The sequence below is a fragment of the Myodes glareolus genome, chromosome 21 (genome assembly GCF_982192425.1).
Source record: "Myodes glareolus chromosome 21, mMyoGla1.1, whole genome shotgun sequence".
NCBI classification, from domain to species: domain Eukaryota; kingdom Metazoa; phylum Chordata; class Mammalia; order Rodentia; family Cricetidae; genus Myodes; species Myodes glareolus.
The window spans coordinates 50,323,753-50,342,943 of record NC_142046.1 but is presented as its reverse complement, the minus strand read 5'-3'; the positions used below and the strand labels follow the sequence as shown (position 1 = coordinate 50,342,943).

The 19,191-nt window shown below is 42.2% G+C and overlaps 1 protein-coding gene across 3 annotated transcripts in view; it reads left to right on the top strand.

The window, feature by feature from the left end:
• Abcb11 (ATP binding cassette subfamily B member 11) overlaps positions 1-17,733 on the top strand; it is a 90,204-nt gene extending 72,471 nt beyond the window's left edge. For all 3 annotated transcript variants that reach the window (XM_087900036.1, XM_048426345.3, XM_085680997.2), the window contains 7 exons: positions 294-497; positions 2,197-2,438; positions 4,194-4,350; positions 10,303-10,500; positions 11,751-11,957; positions 13,180-13,326; positions 14,567-17,733. In XM_087900036.1, the coding sequence (XP_087756162.1) occupies positions 294-497; positions 2,197-2,438; positions 4,194-4,350; positions 10,303-10,500; positions 11,751-11,957; positions 13,180-13,326; positions 14,567-14,767 (1,356 nt within the window). In that variant the 3' untranslated portion in view covers positions 14,768-17,733. The remainder of the gene's footprint in view (positions 1-293; positions 498-2,196; positions 2,439-4,193; positions 4,351-10,302; positions 10,501-11,750; positions 11,958-13,179; positions 13,327-14,566) is intronic.
• Positions 17,734-19,191: the final 1,458 nt, after the last annotated feature.

The window sequence follows — 19,191 nt, the reverse complement described above, 5'->3', positions numbered from 1 at the left end:
AGGTGAAGTGGTCACTCGATAGGTAAAGAGGAGAGGATGGAAAGACTGAGTGTGGATGTGATGGCCACACACCACTGTGAGGGTTTTCGTTTGTTTTTGTTGGAGAGTTGTTTGCTCGTTTCATCTTCATGTCTCTGCATTATGCATGTATGAATGTCTCAAAAACTAAATATCTTCATATATATTTATCACAATAAAAAGAATTTACCTTTTGATATAAAATAGCTTTTCACATAACAGTGTCTAGTGAAAGAGACAATGTCTGAGACGACCTGGTTGCCTTTGATTTGCAGGCTGCTGGCTCTCAAGTTGGGACGATGGTCAACTCCTTCACCAACATTGCAACGGCCATACTCATTGCCTTCATCTTCAGCTGGAAGCTCAGTCTGCTTGTGCTGTGCTTCTTCCCCTTCTTGGCTTTTTCGGGAGCCCTCCAAACAAAAATGCTGACAGGATTCGCATCTCAAGACAAGCAGGCTCTGGAGAAGGCTGGCCAGGTAATCTTACAGACCTATTTTTCCTACTTGTGGCTGAGTTGAGTGGTTGCCAAGTAAACCATTTAAAATGATAAGTACCGAGAGACACACGTGCCTCTGCCTGAAGGCTACGACAGTAAGGCTTCGGTGCATACACCTGATCAGGCAAGGAGAAAGTGTGGTAAACATAGAGGCTTATATGTTTGGTTTCCTCAGTTATTCATCCTACATTTTCTATGTTCTCACTTGCAGAGGTGAGAAGTTCTATTAAAGTTGCTACTGCTGTTCCCTTACATTGGCGGATTACCCAAGGTTTTGTTATCTACACAGAAAACATGCTTTCAACTTTCACACTTTAGCATTTGCTGGACTAGCGGCAAATGTCTTTCTCAAATACAATCAAGAAGTACAGAATAGAGTTCAAGTACCTTCAGGCTTTAGGTATTCTAATTTTTATAGTCTAATTAATATCTGAACCTAAGAATAAGTGAGAGGATGATGGCATAGACATTTGTCAATTGAAAAATAAACACCATGGCCTGGTGACATACCCAGCAGGGATCCCAGAACTGGGGATGGAGATCAAAGGATCGGAAGTTCAAGGCTATCCTCAGCTACATAGTAAGTTAGGGTTCAACCTGGGTACTAGATGCTGTCTCAAACAACAATAACACACTGGAAGTGAAGAAGGGAAGGAAATAGGGACCAAGAGATCAATCAATCACATATAACACGCATTTCTTTTGTTTTTCTTTTCTTATTTTTTTTTTTTTTTGATTCTAGAGCCTGAACATAGGGACTAGAGCTTACTATGCAAAGTAAGCGCGTTAGAACTGAGGCATACCCCAATTCTTTATTTTAGTTACTGTCTTTTTAATTTTTTATTTTTATATCTATCATCTGTCTGTCTGTCTGTCTATCTATCTATCTATCTATCTGTCTGTCTGTCTGTCTATCTAACCAGGTAGCCCAGATGGCCTTGAATTCACATTGGAGACCAAGCAGATCTTGAACATAGGATCTTTCTACCTTAGCCTCCCAACCATTAGCATTCTGGGCTTTTACTACCAGGCCTGAGTCACACACTCATGCTTCATAAACTCACACATGACTATGTTCTGGTTGAGACAGAGAATATGATGCTGTCCAAGTAGACAAGACACTTTAGATGGCCAGTGTAGAAAATAGCATCTCTAATAAAGTGTATCCCAGTTCATGCAGAGTGGACCTTAAACTCTGTATTTACGCACATGCTCACCATGTAGACTGAAGATTAACTTATATTTAACTTTAACAATGTTCAGTGAGCTGTTCTTAGAGAGAATGGTTTGCTGGACAGCAACTTTTTAGAAAATAGTCTCTAGTAACTTAAATTTTATCAAGTGCCTGTTTTGTTCCAGAAGACATCCGAAGACAGTGTTTTAGACATTTCAAATGAATTAGCAGAGAAATGTTAAAGCACATTTAGGACAAGCATGGGAGACCTTGTCTCATACTGCCGCCCCCCGCCCCTCACCGAGTAGAGGTAGTGAAACCCTGCTAGAGCCAGGCAGAGTCTGAGTCTAAGTAACAGATGGCCCCATGGTCCAGTTGAGTTGACCCCAGCAACTCCTCTGTGTTACTTTCTGCCATTTGTGAGCAATCTAATCTGTGAAACGGCTGAAATGTCATGGAAAGAGAGAGTCCTTCTTTTTGATTCCTCAGACTCTTCCCTTTTCAGATCACCAGTGAAGCCCTTGGCAACATCCGCACCGTTGCAGGGATGGGCGTGGAGAAGAGATTTATTAAAGCGTTTGAAGTTGAGCTGGAAACGTCATACAGAACAGCTGTGAAGAAGGCGAATGTCTACGGGCTCTGCTTCGCCTTTTCCCAGGCCGTGTCGTATTTTGCCAGTTCTTCTGCCTACAGATATGGAGGTTACCTGATTGCTGAGGAAGGGCTGCACTTCAGCTATGTCTTCAGGTGAGCCATCTCCAAAATGACCACACGAGATGGACACTCCAGGGAGAATGCCTGGATTTGTCCCTTAACTTCCTTGCTGCCCAGCAAACCATTTCCTCTAAAAGCAGCTGGGTTTGTTCTTTTTCAAAGTTCTACAGTGTGTGAGACACTTTCTCTGGACTTGATTGCCTCACAGACTTCTCTGTGTGTGTTTGTCTCCAGAAGGCCTTGGTAGCAGCTGTGCTTGCTTCCTTCATGAATTATTTTAGGGGCCCATATTCAACAGAAGCAGCATGTCCTACGTTGTAAGCAGGGTCAAGCCTCTTCATATTTCGTTTACCGAGGGCTCTTTGGCAAAGGAAATGCACACAATGAAGCCTAGGCTTAAGGATTTGAGACACAAAGCCCATGTTTGCACTGAGGAGTGCAAAAGAGAAGATGATCACAGACAGATGAAATACCAGATGAATCATTGTAATTAAATTTACGCTCATTAAAGCTGAGGTCCTCAAAGCCTGGAACAAGACAGGCCCAAGGACGATTGTAGTTGAACTCTGTTCCTCGCTTGCAAAGACAACAGGTTTCTAGCCACTTCCTCTGAAAAGAGACAGGGTAGGCCAGAGGAGGGGACTTCTGTTCTTCGAGGCAGAGTCTGCTGTCTTCCAAAGGGGAGGGCCTAAGAATGAGGCCTCATCCTTACATGAGGATGGTAGTGGGAGGTAGTGAGAGCAGAGGCAATCTTAGGTTTGGAGGATATGATCCTCTCACCTGATCCCTTCCTTCCAGAACTTTCCTGCTAGCCCACTATACCCACATCAACAGGAACATCTCTTCTCTAAGCCCTTGCATATTTAATGCTGTTAACCCAGACCAGGAAACAGCAATCCTTGAGTTCTTTCTGCCAGTGCATCCGAGGTATGGGACAAATTCTTGGCCAGTATGTGAGAATCAAGAGCCGAGAGAAAACTTCCAGCTGCTGGCTTTGCTTTAAGAACTAGACAGACATCCTTAAGCATTTCCTAGCGTATCCCCAAAGCTTCCATCCTCTTCAGCCTTCTCCTGGGCTCCTAGAGAATATGGGTTTCCAACCCTGTTGAAACAATCACTGGTTACAAGCCGAGCAGTAAGATACACGCTTGTACACGCTCTACCTCTCGTTCCACCCCGTTTCCACCCTCTGAAAGATGGCACTGATGGGCAACCTTATGGGTTGCTATGCACATTAAGGGTCAGGCAGCAGCATGGTTGTCTCTCAGAACTAATTTAGACATATGCTCATTCATTCCTGAAGTCTGTGTTGATAGAGTTAGCAGCAGCTGGGACAAACAGAAGGATACAGACAACTGCATTTTCCTTATCCCGTGTGAAGCATGGCTTCCATGGGTGCTCAGCATGGAATAGGGCTCCCATTGCCCGCACTGCCTCTGTCTTTTACATTCCTGGAATGTTACAGTGGGAAGAAAAGCCAACTTAATCTGATCATCAAATTTCTCTCTAAAACAATATTTTTCAAAAGTCTCCTCCACTACCCCCACCACCAAAAATGTTTTAATGTGGTGGATCTAGGATTTGGAGGTCTAACCCCATTCAGCCTAACCCCGGACCCTTTTACAGAGAGCACAGTTTGAAAACTACGAATCTTTCTAACTCCCACAAGATCAGACATGTCTAAAGTGACTTGCTTAAGCCATTTGGGACTAGCACCCAAAACTTTTGCCTCTGAGGCCTTCATACTACCCGCAGCCCACGTCTCAGTTCCTGGGTGTTTGGTTGCAGGACAGCCTCTTCGGTGATGATGAGCGCAACAGCTGTTGGCAGAACCTTCTCTTACACCCCAAGTTTTGCCAAAGCTAAAATATCGGCCGCACGCTTTTTTCAGCTGCTAGACCGAAAACCTCCAATTAATGTCTACAGCGGAGCGGGTGAAAAGTGGGTAAGTACGGGACTGGGAGAGGTACATGTGTGTGTACATGTATGTACATGCATGTTCATGTATGTACATGTATGTTCATGAGTGTGCATGGGTTTGTATACAGAAAAAGCCATTGAAGATGGTCAGATGAGGCCATTTTAGATTCTAAATTTTAGCAGCCTGTGCTCATCCATATGCACCCAGAATGGACAAACAAGGGACTTATGAATGTAAAGAAAGGAAATGATTGACATGAAAAATCAGGTGTTACATTGACATTTGAATAAGACAACAATGTGTAATTATATCAGTCGGTTTCCATCACCACAACTCAAGGATTGTGTAATTTGTACAGAGTGTGTTGGGCATGCTGGTACACCCCTGAGCCAGGAGGCTAAGGCGCAATGATTACAAGTTTGAAGCCAACCTGGCCTTCCGAGCAGAAAAGAGGTTTATTTAGTGCACACCTCGGAGGCTGAAAGTACACGATCTGGTGGTTCCATCATTTAATCTTTTCATAACCCCAGACTACAATGTATCCTAGTGAGTGGTATCCTGACAGAAAGGCATTAGGAGGAAAAGATCACTTGGTGAGGCAGAAGCCAGAGCATGGGGACAGAGGGAAACAGTCTCATTTCTATGACCACCCTCTTGTTTTGATTTGAGAGTTCTATACATGAGCACATTGTATTTGCATCTTTTCTATGTCCTCTCCAACTGCCCCATGTTCCCCCAACCATTCCCTCTTGAACTCATGATCTCTTCTTTGTATTAGTCTCTCTCTCTCTCTCTCTCTCTCTCTCTCTCTCTCTCTCTCTCTCTCACACACACACACACACACACACATACACCACACACTGGAACTCATGATTTCTTCTGTATTAGTCACACACACACACACACACACACCACCACCACCACCACCACCACCACCACCACCTACAAAGTCCAAGTAGTATTGTCCTTACTAGCAGTGTTTAGGAACGCAAGGTGTGCTGGTTCCTAACCATGGACTCCCTGTAAGTCTTCATCGATGGGTGAGGCCGTGAGGGATTTTTCTTCCATGTGAACTGGTTCGTCATCTGGTGTGGTCTTTGCTGGTTTTGTGCAGACAGCAGTGTGGCTAAGGACGCCTGGAAGCAACATTCCCATGCTGTCCATAACAAGCTGTCACAAAACAGTCGTCCTGGTCCTCAGACTCTCACTATCGTTCCAGCCCCTCTTTCAAGATGTTTCCTGAGTCTTAGGTGTAGGAGTTACGTTACAGACGTCACAGTTGGGGCTGGACATCTCATGGTCACTTAATTTCTGCATTTTGACCAGTTGTGGGCCTTTCTATTGGTCTCTATCTGCTGCAAAAGGATAAATGATTTTTTATGGTTTTGATGAAGTGTGAGAGCTGCACTCGTCTATGGACACAGAGATGAATAGTTAGAAAGCAGGTGGAAAACTACAGTACTTTAGCAATATGGTCAACAGGCCCTCCCTGAGAGTTCATGGGATCTTGAACACGGGATTTTCTTTTTGCTAGGTTTACAATATCAGGTATGATTTCCTTCCTGTTGAGCAGGCTTTAGGTACAGTTAGATCGCTGTGGGTTTCCCTCAAGACACAAGTGCACCTAGTGGGAAATCTTGCTGGTTCTGACACTGTTGTGCTTCTCAGACTTTACACCTGGGTAGGGCTATTGATACCTTCTTTCTTGGTAACTTGAATAGTTTCTTCCAACAGTATGAGAGTTAGCCTTCAGAAAGGAGGCTTCCAGGTCAGTACTGACTTGATTTCCCCTAGTCTTGCAACTGAAGTGTATGGTATCTTCAGCAATAGAGTTTTGTCTTTGTGTTCCCACAGTAACCAAGAGTGGGTGCAATAGCCTGTATTGTCTAGGGGGTCTCTTCTAACCCCCTACCCAGCAAGTCATAGGGAGGTATCCTCTGCCTAGTTCTAGGGGTTTGTGTTTGATAGATAGATAGATAAATAGATAGATAGATAGATAGATAGATAGATAGATAGATAGATAGATAGATAGATAGTTGGGTGGGTGGGTGGATGGATGGATGGATGGATGGATGGATGGATGGATAGATAGATAGATAGATAGATAGATAGATAGATAGATAGATAGAGAGATAGAGAGATAGAGAGAGAGAGATAAATAGAGAGATAGATAGATAGTCTGTGACTTCTAGAGGAAACATTATCCTACTGTATGGGGTAACTACATTAAAACTATAAATATAAACATATACTATATGTATTTTAAAGTAAGCTTATAAAATAATAGGCTTCTCTAGAGCTTCCCAAATTTCCTTGGTGTTATTTATCTCCTACCCCACTCTCTATCACCCTCTCTCATCCATCTCCAGTTTAATAGCTACTTCCAAGTTTCCCCTTTCTATATACAGAACTATGTCCTGCTCTTATCCTCTCTAGGGCCCGGTATTCTCTTCTCTAGAGCTCCTTCTCACCCCCTCAATGGTCTTTCTCTTCTCTTCTGGCTTCTGTGGCTACTCCGGCATCTCACCTCCTTGCAGGAACTATCCAACTCTCCCAAGACACTGTATTCTAAGCTTCGCCTCTCTCCTCTTAAATGTTCTATACTTCTAAACATCACCACACCAGGGTCCACATATGCCCCACATAAACCATAGCCTTGGTGGATGATGAATTTTTTATAATTATGAAACACAAGTTACAGAATGAATGAAGACACATGTCTTCTCAGACTTGTCTGGACATGCTTTCCATTGATATTTTGGTACGAAATAGAAAGGTTTAGGTCTTTTTGTCCAATAAAACTGGTTTGATTCATGTGTATCTCAGTTCAAGCTTTAGTTCATGTGACTTAGAGAAAATCAGTTGATATTCAGCAAAATATTCTTTGCTTTTAATTTATTTAATATCAGGAGGCTTTTAACTTTCCCTGCCCATTAAAAAAATCTCTATATGTTCAAGAGAGCAAAACACCAGTAAAGCTAAGGTAAATTATGAAATTTTTGGTCAAGTGACCTGTTTCTCCTTCAGCTTGATAGGATTATTCTCTGTAAATATTTACCCATTTTAGAGTTCATAATTCAGTGTTTTAAATTAATATTTTATGGTATAAAACAGTATCTATTATCTTATGTAATAGGGTTTTTCATGGAATTTACATACATGTACATCATTATACTTCTATCTATTATCTTATGTATCTATTATCTATTATCTTAAGTATCTATTATCTTATGTAATAGAGTTTTTCATGGAATTTACATACATGTACATCATTATACTTTTATCTATTATCTTATGTATCTATTATCTATTAAGTATCTATTATCTTATGTAATAGGGTTTTTCATGGAATTTACATACATGTACATCATTATACTTTTATCTATTATCTTATGTATCTATTATCTTAAGTATCTATTATCTTATGTAATAGGGTTTTTCATGGAATTTATATACATGTACATCATTATACTTTATGATCATTTGTTACCCTCTCTCACCCCTCCCTGCTTCCAGAACCCTCCTCTAGTTGTTCCCTTCCTCTACCTAACTGCCCCCTCTGCTTTCTGAGTACATGAATGGTCTTGCTCTCCTCCTGTTATCTACCTTCAGATCTCTTCCTCACTTCTCCTTTGTAGTTTCATGAGCTACACACAGATGCATATAAGTTCATACCTATGTATATATACTCTTGTGATTTTATTAGATTTGATTTTTGGTTTTTTGAGACAATGTTTCTCTGGCTAACAGCCCTGACTATCCTGGAACTTGCTCTGTAGACCAGGCTGACCTCAAACTCACAGAGCTCCACCTGCCTCTGCCTTCTGAGTGCTGGGATTAAAGGCGTGTGCCACCACTACCCAGTTATGATTTTATTTTATTTTATAAGTATGTATATATGTGAGTGGGTTTGTGCATGTGAGTGCAGTACCTACAGAGGCCAGAAGAGGGCATTGGAACTCCTGGAGCAGGAATTACAAGCAGTGAGGTACCCAACGTGAGTGCTGAAATCAAATTCAGGTCTTCTGGAAGAGTATTTCATGTTCTTATACTCTGAACCATCTCTCCAGCCCCCATAAATTTAAGTTTTGCATACAAGAAAAAAACATAGTGTTTACCTCTCTGAATCAGACTTATTTTGTTCAATGTAATGATTTATAGTTCCCTCCAATTTCCTGAGAATGTCATGATTTCATTTTTAGGGCTATCTAAAATATATATTGTTTATTTTAATGTATATATTTTTTATGAAGTTATTTGTTGATGGATATCTAGGTTGGCAAAGTAATCCAAGAACTGAAAAATAGAATTGCATGAAATTAAAAACCTTTTGCATGAAAAGAAACAATTCCAGAATGAAGGAACTATAGAGTGGGCAGAAAAGAAAAATTCCCAAATATTCATCAGATAAAGGATTAATACTTAGGATCTGAAAGGAACTGTAAAAATTGAACTACCAAATTATCTAAGCAATAAATGGGCCAAAGAATTGAGTCAACAGTCCCCAAAAGAAGAAATACGAATGGCAAAACACACTTGAAGAAATATTTGGCATCCCTAGCCATCAGAGAAATACAAACCAAAGTTGCATTGAGAGACTATATAACCCCAGTCAGAATGGCCATCACCAAGACAACAAACGCTGCTGAGGCTGTAGGGTAAGAGCAACCCTAATTCACTGCTGATAAGAATGTGGATTTGTGCATCCACTGGTGAAATCAGCCTGGAGTTTCCTTTGTTGGTGTTGTTGTTGTTGTTATTTTCGGTTTTTCGAGACAGTGTTTCTTTGTAGCTTTGGAGCCTATCCCGGAACTAGCTCTTGTAAACCAGGCTGGTCTCGAACTCACAGAGATCCATCTGCCTCTGCCTCCCAAGTACTGTGATTAAAGGCGTGTTCCATCATCACCTGGCAAGTTTCCTTTTTTAAAAAATGAAAATAGACTGTAGCAGACTTTTTTGGACCACCAGCCCCAAGTCAAGACACAGAGACTTACTACTAATTATGAAAGCTCAGCCTATATCTTAGGCTTGTTTCTAACTAGTTCTTATAACTTAAATTAACCCATTTCTGTTCATCTATGTGTTGCCATGTGGCTTGTGGTTTTTACATCGCCTTCTGCATGCCCTGCTTTCTCTGTGTCAGGCTGGAGACTCCACCTTTCTCCTTCTCTGAGACATCTCTGTCTGCAGAAGTCCTGCCTAACCTCTTCCTGCCTAGCTATTAGTCATTCAGCTCTGTTTAAAACAAATCACGGTGACACATCTTCACACAGTGGAAAGGAATATTCTGCCACAATAGACCTACCATATGACTCAGCTATACCGTTCCAGAGTATATATTTGAAGTCAACATACTAGGGTGACGCTTTCACATCCATGTTAATCGTGAGACTAGTCACAACAGCCAGGAATTGGAACCATCTTAACTGTCCACCAGATAATTTTGAAACACCTTGAAATATTCATCTTTGTCGTCCAGACTCCAAACAACTTTGTTTTTAATACATTATTTGAAAGAACAGGGTCATAACAATTCAAAGACTCGCTGGCTTCCTTGATGAACTTTGCTATTCTCTTCCATTTTTTTCCTCTAAAGGAATAGGTGATAAGGAACTGCTCTTACTTCAGAATGAGGTTAAGAGGTCAAGTGTCTTTAATTTCCTGGTCTCTCTTTATGCTAAACCTGCCAGCATTGGGAAGAAAATGTCATTTTGTAGTGGTATTCACCTGCTTGCTTGTTTTGAAGCAGAACTCCCCTATGTAGCCCAGGCTGGCCTCCAGTGAATTCACTATCTTCCTGCTTCAACTTCCTGAGTTCTGGGATTGCTGCTATGTACCACCATCCAGACTAGAATGTCACCTACTGAGTTGCTGTTTCATAATGCACAATTTCATACCATTGTGTACATTTAGGTACATCCTCTGTGTTCTCGGCTCCAGCAGGAGCACGTGTAATTCCGGTCCTCTCGTTCACAGGACAACTTCCAAGGGAAGATTGATTTTATTGACTGCAAATTTACATATCCTTCTCGACCAGATACCCAAGTTCTGAATGGTCTCTCGGTGTCTGTGAATCCAGGGCAGACACTGGCTTTTGTTGGAAGCAGCGGTTGTGGCAAAAGCACCAGCATTCAGCTATTGGAACGGTTCTATGACCCTGATCAGGGGAAGGTGGTAAGTGGTACCAATGCTCCTAACAATTTTGCCTTCTCAATAAGATCTGCCCCCAGGTGGTCTCCGAGGCTGCGTCTTGCCAGATTAGTTTGTCTTTCCCCTTAGCCCTGTGGATGTTTCCATTTCCTTCGTTTGCTGGTTGACCTGATTCTGCTCCGTAGCTTCTAACAGCATATTCTTCCCAGTTCCAGATGGTCTGCCGACCCGATAGGAAAGAAAATGGAACACACTGCAAAACTAGAGATGAGCATGTTTGAGAGGCCTCTATTTACCTGTAAATGGAGCAGAAAGGGCAGACTAAACAGGAAACTAAAGGCTGGGGATGGGAACAAATGGGGTAACAAGGGACACAGTGATAAGTAAGCGAGACAAGGGAGCGAGCATGAAAAACTTGAGACAATCCTGGTCCAAAGAGCTTAAGCCAAACTTATAGATAAACTCACATTGACAAAGCCCTGGCATAGACAGTTGACACATCGGTGAGCTGCTTTATTCCTTATTCTGAGTTTTTCTTTCTCTCTTTTCCTCCCCCCTTTCTGCTCAGGTGATATATTCACCAGACTTTACAACCAAATAATAAAGATTTTTTAATAAAAAGTCACATTCCTCTTTGTTTGCTCAAATACAACTTTCTTCACCATTTCATGTTTTGAGATCTCCTAGTAATTATTGCTTCTGTGTCTCTAAAGGCTCCGATTTCTGTTTACATGACTTAACTAACTTAGACTCTCTGTTGATTTTTTTTTTGTTTTTTACTTTTCTCCAACATACCCCAGTACTTCAAAAAATGTTCCTTCTTATCTTCCTAAATAATGTAATCTTCATAGCAATGGGAGCAGGTAACAATTTAAAGAGAAATACCGAAAGGTGAGGTTCTCTTGCATAGAGCAAAGAAGCCAGTAGATAGTAGCAGAATCCAGGAGGGATGAAAATAAGGAGCAGGAATTGATTCCTTGTGGTTCATGACCCTTGCTGCTATTGGTTTTAGATATAAAGATTTTAATTTATGTGCAAGTATTTGGTGGCTGATGAACTTGGAAAGTGTGTTGCCCTAGAGATCTGATCTCTACAAGGGAAAGGGTTCCGTTTTCCAAAATGTCAGCTCTGCCATGTCTGTTGTCCAGGTAGATGTGAATTGCTGCAACTTGACTTCGCCATGTTTGATCTTTTCAACTTAGCATGAATACTAAGTATGTGTTGTCCCAGGGACACTAAAACTTCCTGACCTTCATTGTCATCTCTTTTTGCAGATGATAGACGGTCATGACAGCAAAAAAGTGAACATCCAGTTCCTCCGTTCCAACATTGGAATGGTGTCCCAGGAGCCAGTGTTGTTCGACTGTAGCATCCTGGAGAACATCAAGTATGGGGACAACACCAGAGACATCTCCATGGAAAGAGTCATAGCTGCCGCGAAGCAGGCTCAGCTGCATGACTTCGTCATGTCTCTCCCGGAGGTAGGCACCAAGTCTGTTCCATACGGAGCATAGTGCTGTGGGGAGGCAGGATACCCAGGAAGTAGAAGACTGTGGATCGAGTCGAGGTTCAAAGGCAACACAGCTTATTTCCCAGTGTCTTATATTGTCTTCGTCTTTTAAGCAAAGCAAATGGCCTCCATCACCACACTTTAGGAAGTATTACACTGTCAAACAAAATGCATGCTGTAGAATTTGTTGCATATAAAACAATACCCAAAGCAGGCAATGTGGCCTTGTAGAAAGAAATATAGAGGTTTAACACAGGTTTGAAGGCAAGCTTTCTCATATACTATCTGAATGAGTGAATTTGGGATGCCTACCTATCCAATCTCAGCTGCAAAATGCAAAGAACACCCAAAATATGAAAATGAGGGCATAGAGGTCAAAGGGCAGAGAAATGACTTACTGGTAAAGTTCATAGCCAGGATTACACAGTGAGAGCTTGCCACCATGTAGAAGAGGAGGAGGAGGAGGAGGGGGAGGAGGAGGAGGAAGAGGAGGAGGAGGAGGAAGAGGAAGAGGAAGAGGAGGAGGAGGAGCTATAGTAGCAACAATCCCCAAAGCAAACTGAATGCCTGTATGTGTGTTAACTATTTTTAACTTAGCCTTGCTGGGCATCTAGCTAGACATTTTCTTTCCTAATTTCATAAAAAATGCACAGCAAATATGCATGCTAGATACTAACACTGTATTTTGCAGGTGAGTTTTGCAGGCTCAAAGACATTTAAACAAGTTGTTGATGTTCGCCAGGCTAGTAAGCAACAGAGTATAACTTCAAACCAGGGCTTGTGTCCCAGAATATTCTCTCCAGGGAAGGAGTCAAACAGAAACCCTTTAAAGGCATCTCTATCCTGGGGATTAGCCTAGCTTGCCGAGCTCTTTGCATGAAAGTCTAGAAACCAGAGAATCTCAGACCAAGGAAGATCTCTTATGTGGAATCTTAGCTGGACATAGGAAGAGAACAAAAGCAGAATAAAGAAATGCAGAAAACTGGAATTATAGCCCTCACTTTCCAGCCCAAGCTTCATATAATTAATATTTCTAACTGGAGTTGATATATTTTATTGCTTTTAATCACTATTTCTAAGTTCAAGAAGGAAAAAACATAAATTCACAGAAGAGCCATTGCTGTAGGCTCCAAACAGCACAGGAGCCATGACTGTGTTCTCTAGTTTTCAAACCTGCTATTTTTTTTTCCTAGAAATATGAAACTAATGTTGGAAGCCAAGGCTCTCAACTCTCTCGAGGGGAGAAACAACGCATTGCTATTGCTCGGGCCATTGTACGAGATCCTAAAATCTTGCTACTAGATGAAGCCACATCTGCCCTAGACACAGAAAGTGAGAAGGTATATATTAGTTTTCTTTTTAAAAAAATATTTTTATTTTAATTTTTTTATTCATTGTACATACCAACCACAGTTCCCCATCCTTCCCCTTCTCCTACTTCTTCCCATCCCCCAATCCATCTCCCATGGGGAGTCAACAAAGCCCCTCCTCCCTGCATCAAGACTGAGCAAGGCATCCCACCACAGGGAATGGGGTCCAAAAAGTCAGCTAATGCATCAGGAATGGATCCTGGTTGCACTGCCAGGGGCCCCTCACACAGACCAAGCTACACAACTGTAGCCCAGGTTGCAGAGAGCCTAGTTGGGCCCATGCAGGCTCCTCAGCTGTCGGTCTGGAGTTTGTGAGCTCCCACGAGTTCAGGTCAGCTGTCTCTGTGGGTTTCCCTGTCATGAGCTTGACCCCCCTTGCTCATGTAATCCCTTCACATGTTAAGTTTCTAAGCTCTTAGGTTACTAGAGGTGTCTTTGCTGGAAGATTTGTACATATAAAATGACATTTTCAGTCACCTTATTCGTTTGTAGTAGAAACTGACAATATTTTTCTTTGGACACAAAAGATAGTAATCTACAAATAGCAATCTAACAGGGCTACTGCCACTAAAAAGAATTCACTTTGAAATAATTGTTCTTATAGGTACTTTAGGTTAAATGACATTTTTCAAAGGCCAAGAGTTTTCTTACATACATTAAAACAACTTAGGTCATTTGTGAAACTTAACATGTTTTATAGTTTTTAAAATATGTGGCAGAGTAAGTAGCCAATACACAGCACCTCAAAGGAGGTGATAGCCATGGCCAGTTTCCATAGTAGAACATGTAGCCGAGAGAAGATCAACTGTGAAGTTCGGAGTCTATGATCTACGTCTTTAAAATCGAGATTCCACTTTGGAGCACGCTAAAATGTCCTCAGTGAAGGGAGTATCAGAAACCATTAACTACTCCCCAGCCCTGCTCTTTGGTTTTATCCTTGTAAATTGGACAATTCAGTACTGTGAAATTGCACGGTGACATAGTATTTAGCTCATTCTTGCTTCACTGAACTTTCTCTAGCATGTGGGCTGCAATTTAAATAAAGCATAGAGGCGTTGTATGTTTAGCTATTTGCTTAATCTCCTTTAGTGCTCAGGGGTCACCCTGAGCAACAACAGTTGCTCAGGTGGTGTTTGAAGTGGACCCTCATAGGAGTGAGGCTGGGAACAATCCCGTGTCTTTCCATTGATCCTCCATCTTCTTTCTGTAGACCGTGCAGATTGCCCTGGACAAAGCCAGAGAAGGTCGGACCTGTATTGTCATTGCCCACCGCTTGTCTACCATCCAGAACTCAGATATCATTGCTGTCATGTCCCAAGGGGTGGTGATTGAAAAGGGGACCCACGAGGAACTGATGGCCCAGAAGGGAGCATACTACAAGCTGGTCAGCACGGGAGCCCCCCTCAGTTGACCCTACTCAAGACCTTCACGCGCGAGACCAGGAAGGCTGCAGATTGTTGTACCGATACAGAGCATCGTTAACGTTTTACAGATATCGTCATTCGCTGGGACCTACGCTAATTTTGAATGACCTTCAGTGTAATAATTCAGTTTGAAATGTCTGCGTAGAAAAGAGAGAACCAAGGGTCAGAGTGAGTGGAAAGCCAAGGTTAGGCAGCTGCTTGCCTACCACCCAGTGCTGCCCTGGGTGGGAGCTGATGGCTGAGGCGGGATCGCTGAAGCGGGATTGCTGAGAGGGCCTGGAGTCTGCCTCTTGCACTTGTGAAAGCTCCTTGCACTTGTGAAAGCCTGGAGTGTAATCCGCACTCAGTTGTTGTTGGAGTTAGATCAAGGTCAAGGTCAAAGGACAAAGGCTACTGGTATTTCTTGATGAAGTTTGTTTTCTGTACAGAAGCAGATCCATTTACCTCTAATCCTGTGAAAGGAGCCCTTTTACATTCTGGAGTGTCTCAGGCTTGGGCAGGCCAAAGGTGAGCTAAGGAATAGCAGAGGTTACCAGTCAGGTGTACTGACTTAGACTGAAGACTCGGGTGTTGGTGTTGCCGCGCCCTACAGTCGAATATGTCAGTGTGGAGTGGGGACTCTCTCCCAGGACTTCTGCTACTCCTTCCCTGCCCCGTATTGCCTGATGTCCCTTATTCCTGTGAAATCCCGATCATAGAATGGGAATGCAGCAGCTTCCGAAGATGTTTCATAATAATCTAGTTAAACATCGTAGAAAAACACCCGTGGTTGTCATTTTCTTCAGAATACCACTAAATGCCACTTCTTACCATATCAAAGGAGGCATGAAGCCTTAGGAATAAAGAAAATTTCAAAATGATGCCAGGGGGAAAAATGTGTGAGCTAAATTTCTGACAATGGATTTCAAAGACCAGAGGAAACTGGCAGGCAATCTGTTCACCAGGAAGAGCTTGTAGACACATTTCCTACCACAGACCCTGGAAAGGCTAAGATACAAAAGTCTCGGGGTCCTTGTGGAAGGAGGAGTCAGAGGGACAAGTGAGCCCAAAGTTAGAAGAATGGGCTGAAAACCAGTGTAAATCTTGTGGGTACACAGCTCACTCTTGCAGCAGGCTGGTAGCCCTGGTTCAGTTTCAGAAGGACACTAGCTACTGCTTCCCTTGCCCACAGGCAGGCTTGAGTGTAGGGACATAAGCTATGACTGAAGGGGTGAGTCCTATACAAGAGATGAGGGCCTGGGTATAAGATTCTAGATGAACAGAAAAATCTTGCGACTGCCCTGTCTGGCAGGGGAACCAAAGAATTACTCTCTGGCTGGAGCAATTGGTCAGTATAAAAGCGGAAAGTCTATGGTCTGATGCTAGGAAAGTTTCCTGTCCACACACAGTCCTACCATGAAGTCCACCAGCATGCATCCACTGAGTGTGGTGCCTCTCTCAGGAGGAAACAGACCAGCTGGGATTAGTAGAACGCACTTTAACAAGTAAAGCAACCACAACAGGAGATAGGAAATGACAGCTAACAGACAAAGCAGAGATTAGGGAAACACTGAGAGAGACAACATAATTCCGGCTATCCAAATAAAAATAGGGCTCTATGAAAATGACCACACAGAAACATGTGCATGCTGGCACACTCATATCTCTCTCTCTCTCTCTCTCTCTCTCTCTCTCTCTCTCACACACACACACACACACACACACACACACACACACACACGCATACATTATGCAGACACACACTAAATATACAGAAAATAGCTCATGATTAAAGCAATGAAAAATTAAATAACAGAACAGCCCATGGGCCATACTGTGATTGCAACACCTCCCCCTCTTCCAACTTCCTCCCAAGACTGTCTTCCCATGTCTGTCAAATGACTGTCTGTCTATAGCTTCTTCCCATGCCCACCAAATGGCTAGCTGCTTACAGAGAAAGACTGAGCTGTGATATTTCGAAATGGACAGTCATAGCTGCCATTGTTATGTGTCATTTGCTGTTGCCTGGTAGACAACTGCCAAGGTGGGCTAGCAGGTTAACCTGAAAGGTCAGACTTGCTGAAAGTGCCAAGCTGGGGTGGGGGACAGAGGGCAGAGGAATGCCTCTAGTCCACGGAAAAGAACAGGGGCAAGTAAGTTTCAGAACAGATGACTGCTAAAAAGGAACTAAGGCCTGTAGTAAAACTTGTTTGTCCTCAACTCTTGAATCAGGAAGACTACAAGTCACTTGGTTAGGTTTGCAGAGGGTGAGGAGGGGCTGTGTTCTGCGAGGTCGCCTGTTTCCTAGGAAGACATCTGTGGAATGCGTGCAAGAGGAATGAATAAATGTTATCCTTTTAAATAAAGCAGTTCTAAGTAATAGACGGGAGAGAAAGGGCTGACCAGACAAGTTGCTTCTGGCTATATTGTTTATCTCAGCAATAGAAGTCTAGCTGATATGACTGACCTCCTGATTCTTTCGTCCAAAGCTCTTTCAACTCCAATGGCTCTGCGTCTGCTCTGCATGCACATGGGCTAAAGCATCCCAGCGAAAGGAGGACCATGAGTTCAGAGCTGCATGCAAACATGCAAGTGTCGGCAACAGGGTACTCATTCAGAAGTGGGGAGCCTGAATATCTAATATTGTGTCCTGGTGGAGAAAAATGTATGGGATCCCAATGACGAGTATTTTTGTCATGTATTAGTCAAGCGTTAAATTTAGTCAAGCGTTAAATTTAAGTTTCCTATCTTAAGAAATATTGGTGGATTTGTGAGATGGCTCAGCGGGTGAAGACACTTGCCGCCAAACTGATGACCTGAATTTGATCTTCAGGTCCCACATAGTGGAAGAAAACAATAATAGATTCCTACAAGTTTTGTCCTTTGACACACAACACGTGTATGTGTGTGTGCACACACACACCCAGAAGGAGAGAGACAGACACACACATCAAATTAAAAAAGTAAAACATAATTTTTAAAGCTATCTGCCTTTTTTTTAAAAAAAAAAGTGATCAGAACATTCTCACAGGACTAGCTGACTTTGGATCTAATCTCATCCATTTTCCTAAGGGCTTGGTTGATTATATATTTCTTAATGCATGCAAATCTCCCTGTAATCGGGCCACAGAAAGATGTCAGTAGAGAATTTTAAAGGAACTGTAGATTTCATTGCTGTTTCCCAGCATGCTTAGAGAGCAATTTGCATGCACACAGGCACTGTGGTAAAATAGGCATTATGTTCCTTTGTATTTTCTGAATCTCGGGCGTCAGTGAATAATCTCACCTGCATAGGATGACAAGCCAAAGGAACTCCCATAAACAACAAAACTCCATTGCAGTTCTTTCAAACTGTGTTCAATTAAAAGCCCAATTAATTTAAATGGATAGACTGTAAATAAAATAATGCACATGATTATCATCTAATTAGCACCGGCCAGCATTAAAATGTGCTCATTAGTGAGTTGTAGAGTATCCTAAGGCTCATAATTAGTAATCAGGGTGTACGTGATTGGCATGGGTAGCTGCCGCGATGTAGCTACTCAACCCAATAAATCAGAGTTAGGGTGAAATATACCTTATAAATGGGAAAGAGGAGTACATAGCCAGTTGGTGAATTGACATTTTTCTCCTTTCTGTAATTAAGGTGCAATCCCTACTCTCAGACACAAACAAATAAATCTAAGAACAACAAAACCTCTAGAGGAAAATAAAAATGTGCACTCAAGATGAAACAGGAAGTTCCAATAATTGCCATAAGAGAATATGAAAAGGAAAGAATACACACAAAAACATCCCTTTGTGTTCATTAGCTGGGAGCATGAAATTCTGCTAGAGTAAGTACAGAATAAGAGGAAAGATAAGCAAGGTCTTAAGCTTTTGTGCATGTTGAAAATTCCGATAATTATTTCAATATGACTGTAACACATGTTGTAATTTAGAGAGTACCCTGCCTTTATAATTTCACTGTTAGTGTGAAATCAAAATAATTTCAATGTTAGTGTGCAGAGGACAGACACAATGAAAGTTACATTCATATCTAAATGAAGCCATCATGGCAGATGCTGTTGATTGGCTACACTATTTTCCCTATTACAAAGGCTAGAATTTATTTACCTTTTCAGACTCTCTTGCAGCTAGAGAAGGTCAGGTGATTCTGGAAGACTTACGAAACATAGGCACTGGACTCTTTGTGGACTTTTCCTTCCTAAACAAAGCCTGGACAGGGAAAATAACTGTTTCCCTTCTTGTCTAGACGCAAGCAGCCACACTGTAATGATTTAGACAAGGACATGGTACTCTATGACAGCAGAGCGGAAAAGACCAAGCCTTATTCCTGTATATCCCCCAGCTGGTTCACCAGCCTTGGCTATTTACCTCACCCACCTTGGTAAAAGAGAAAAAGGCACATTTTGATTGTATAAGGCCCTGG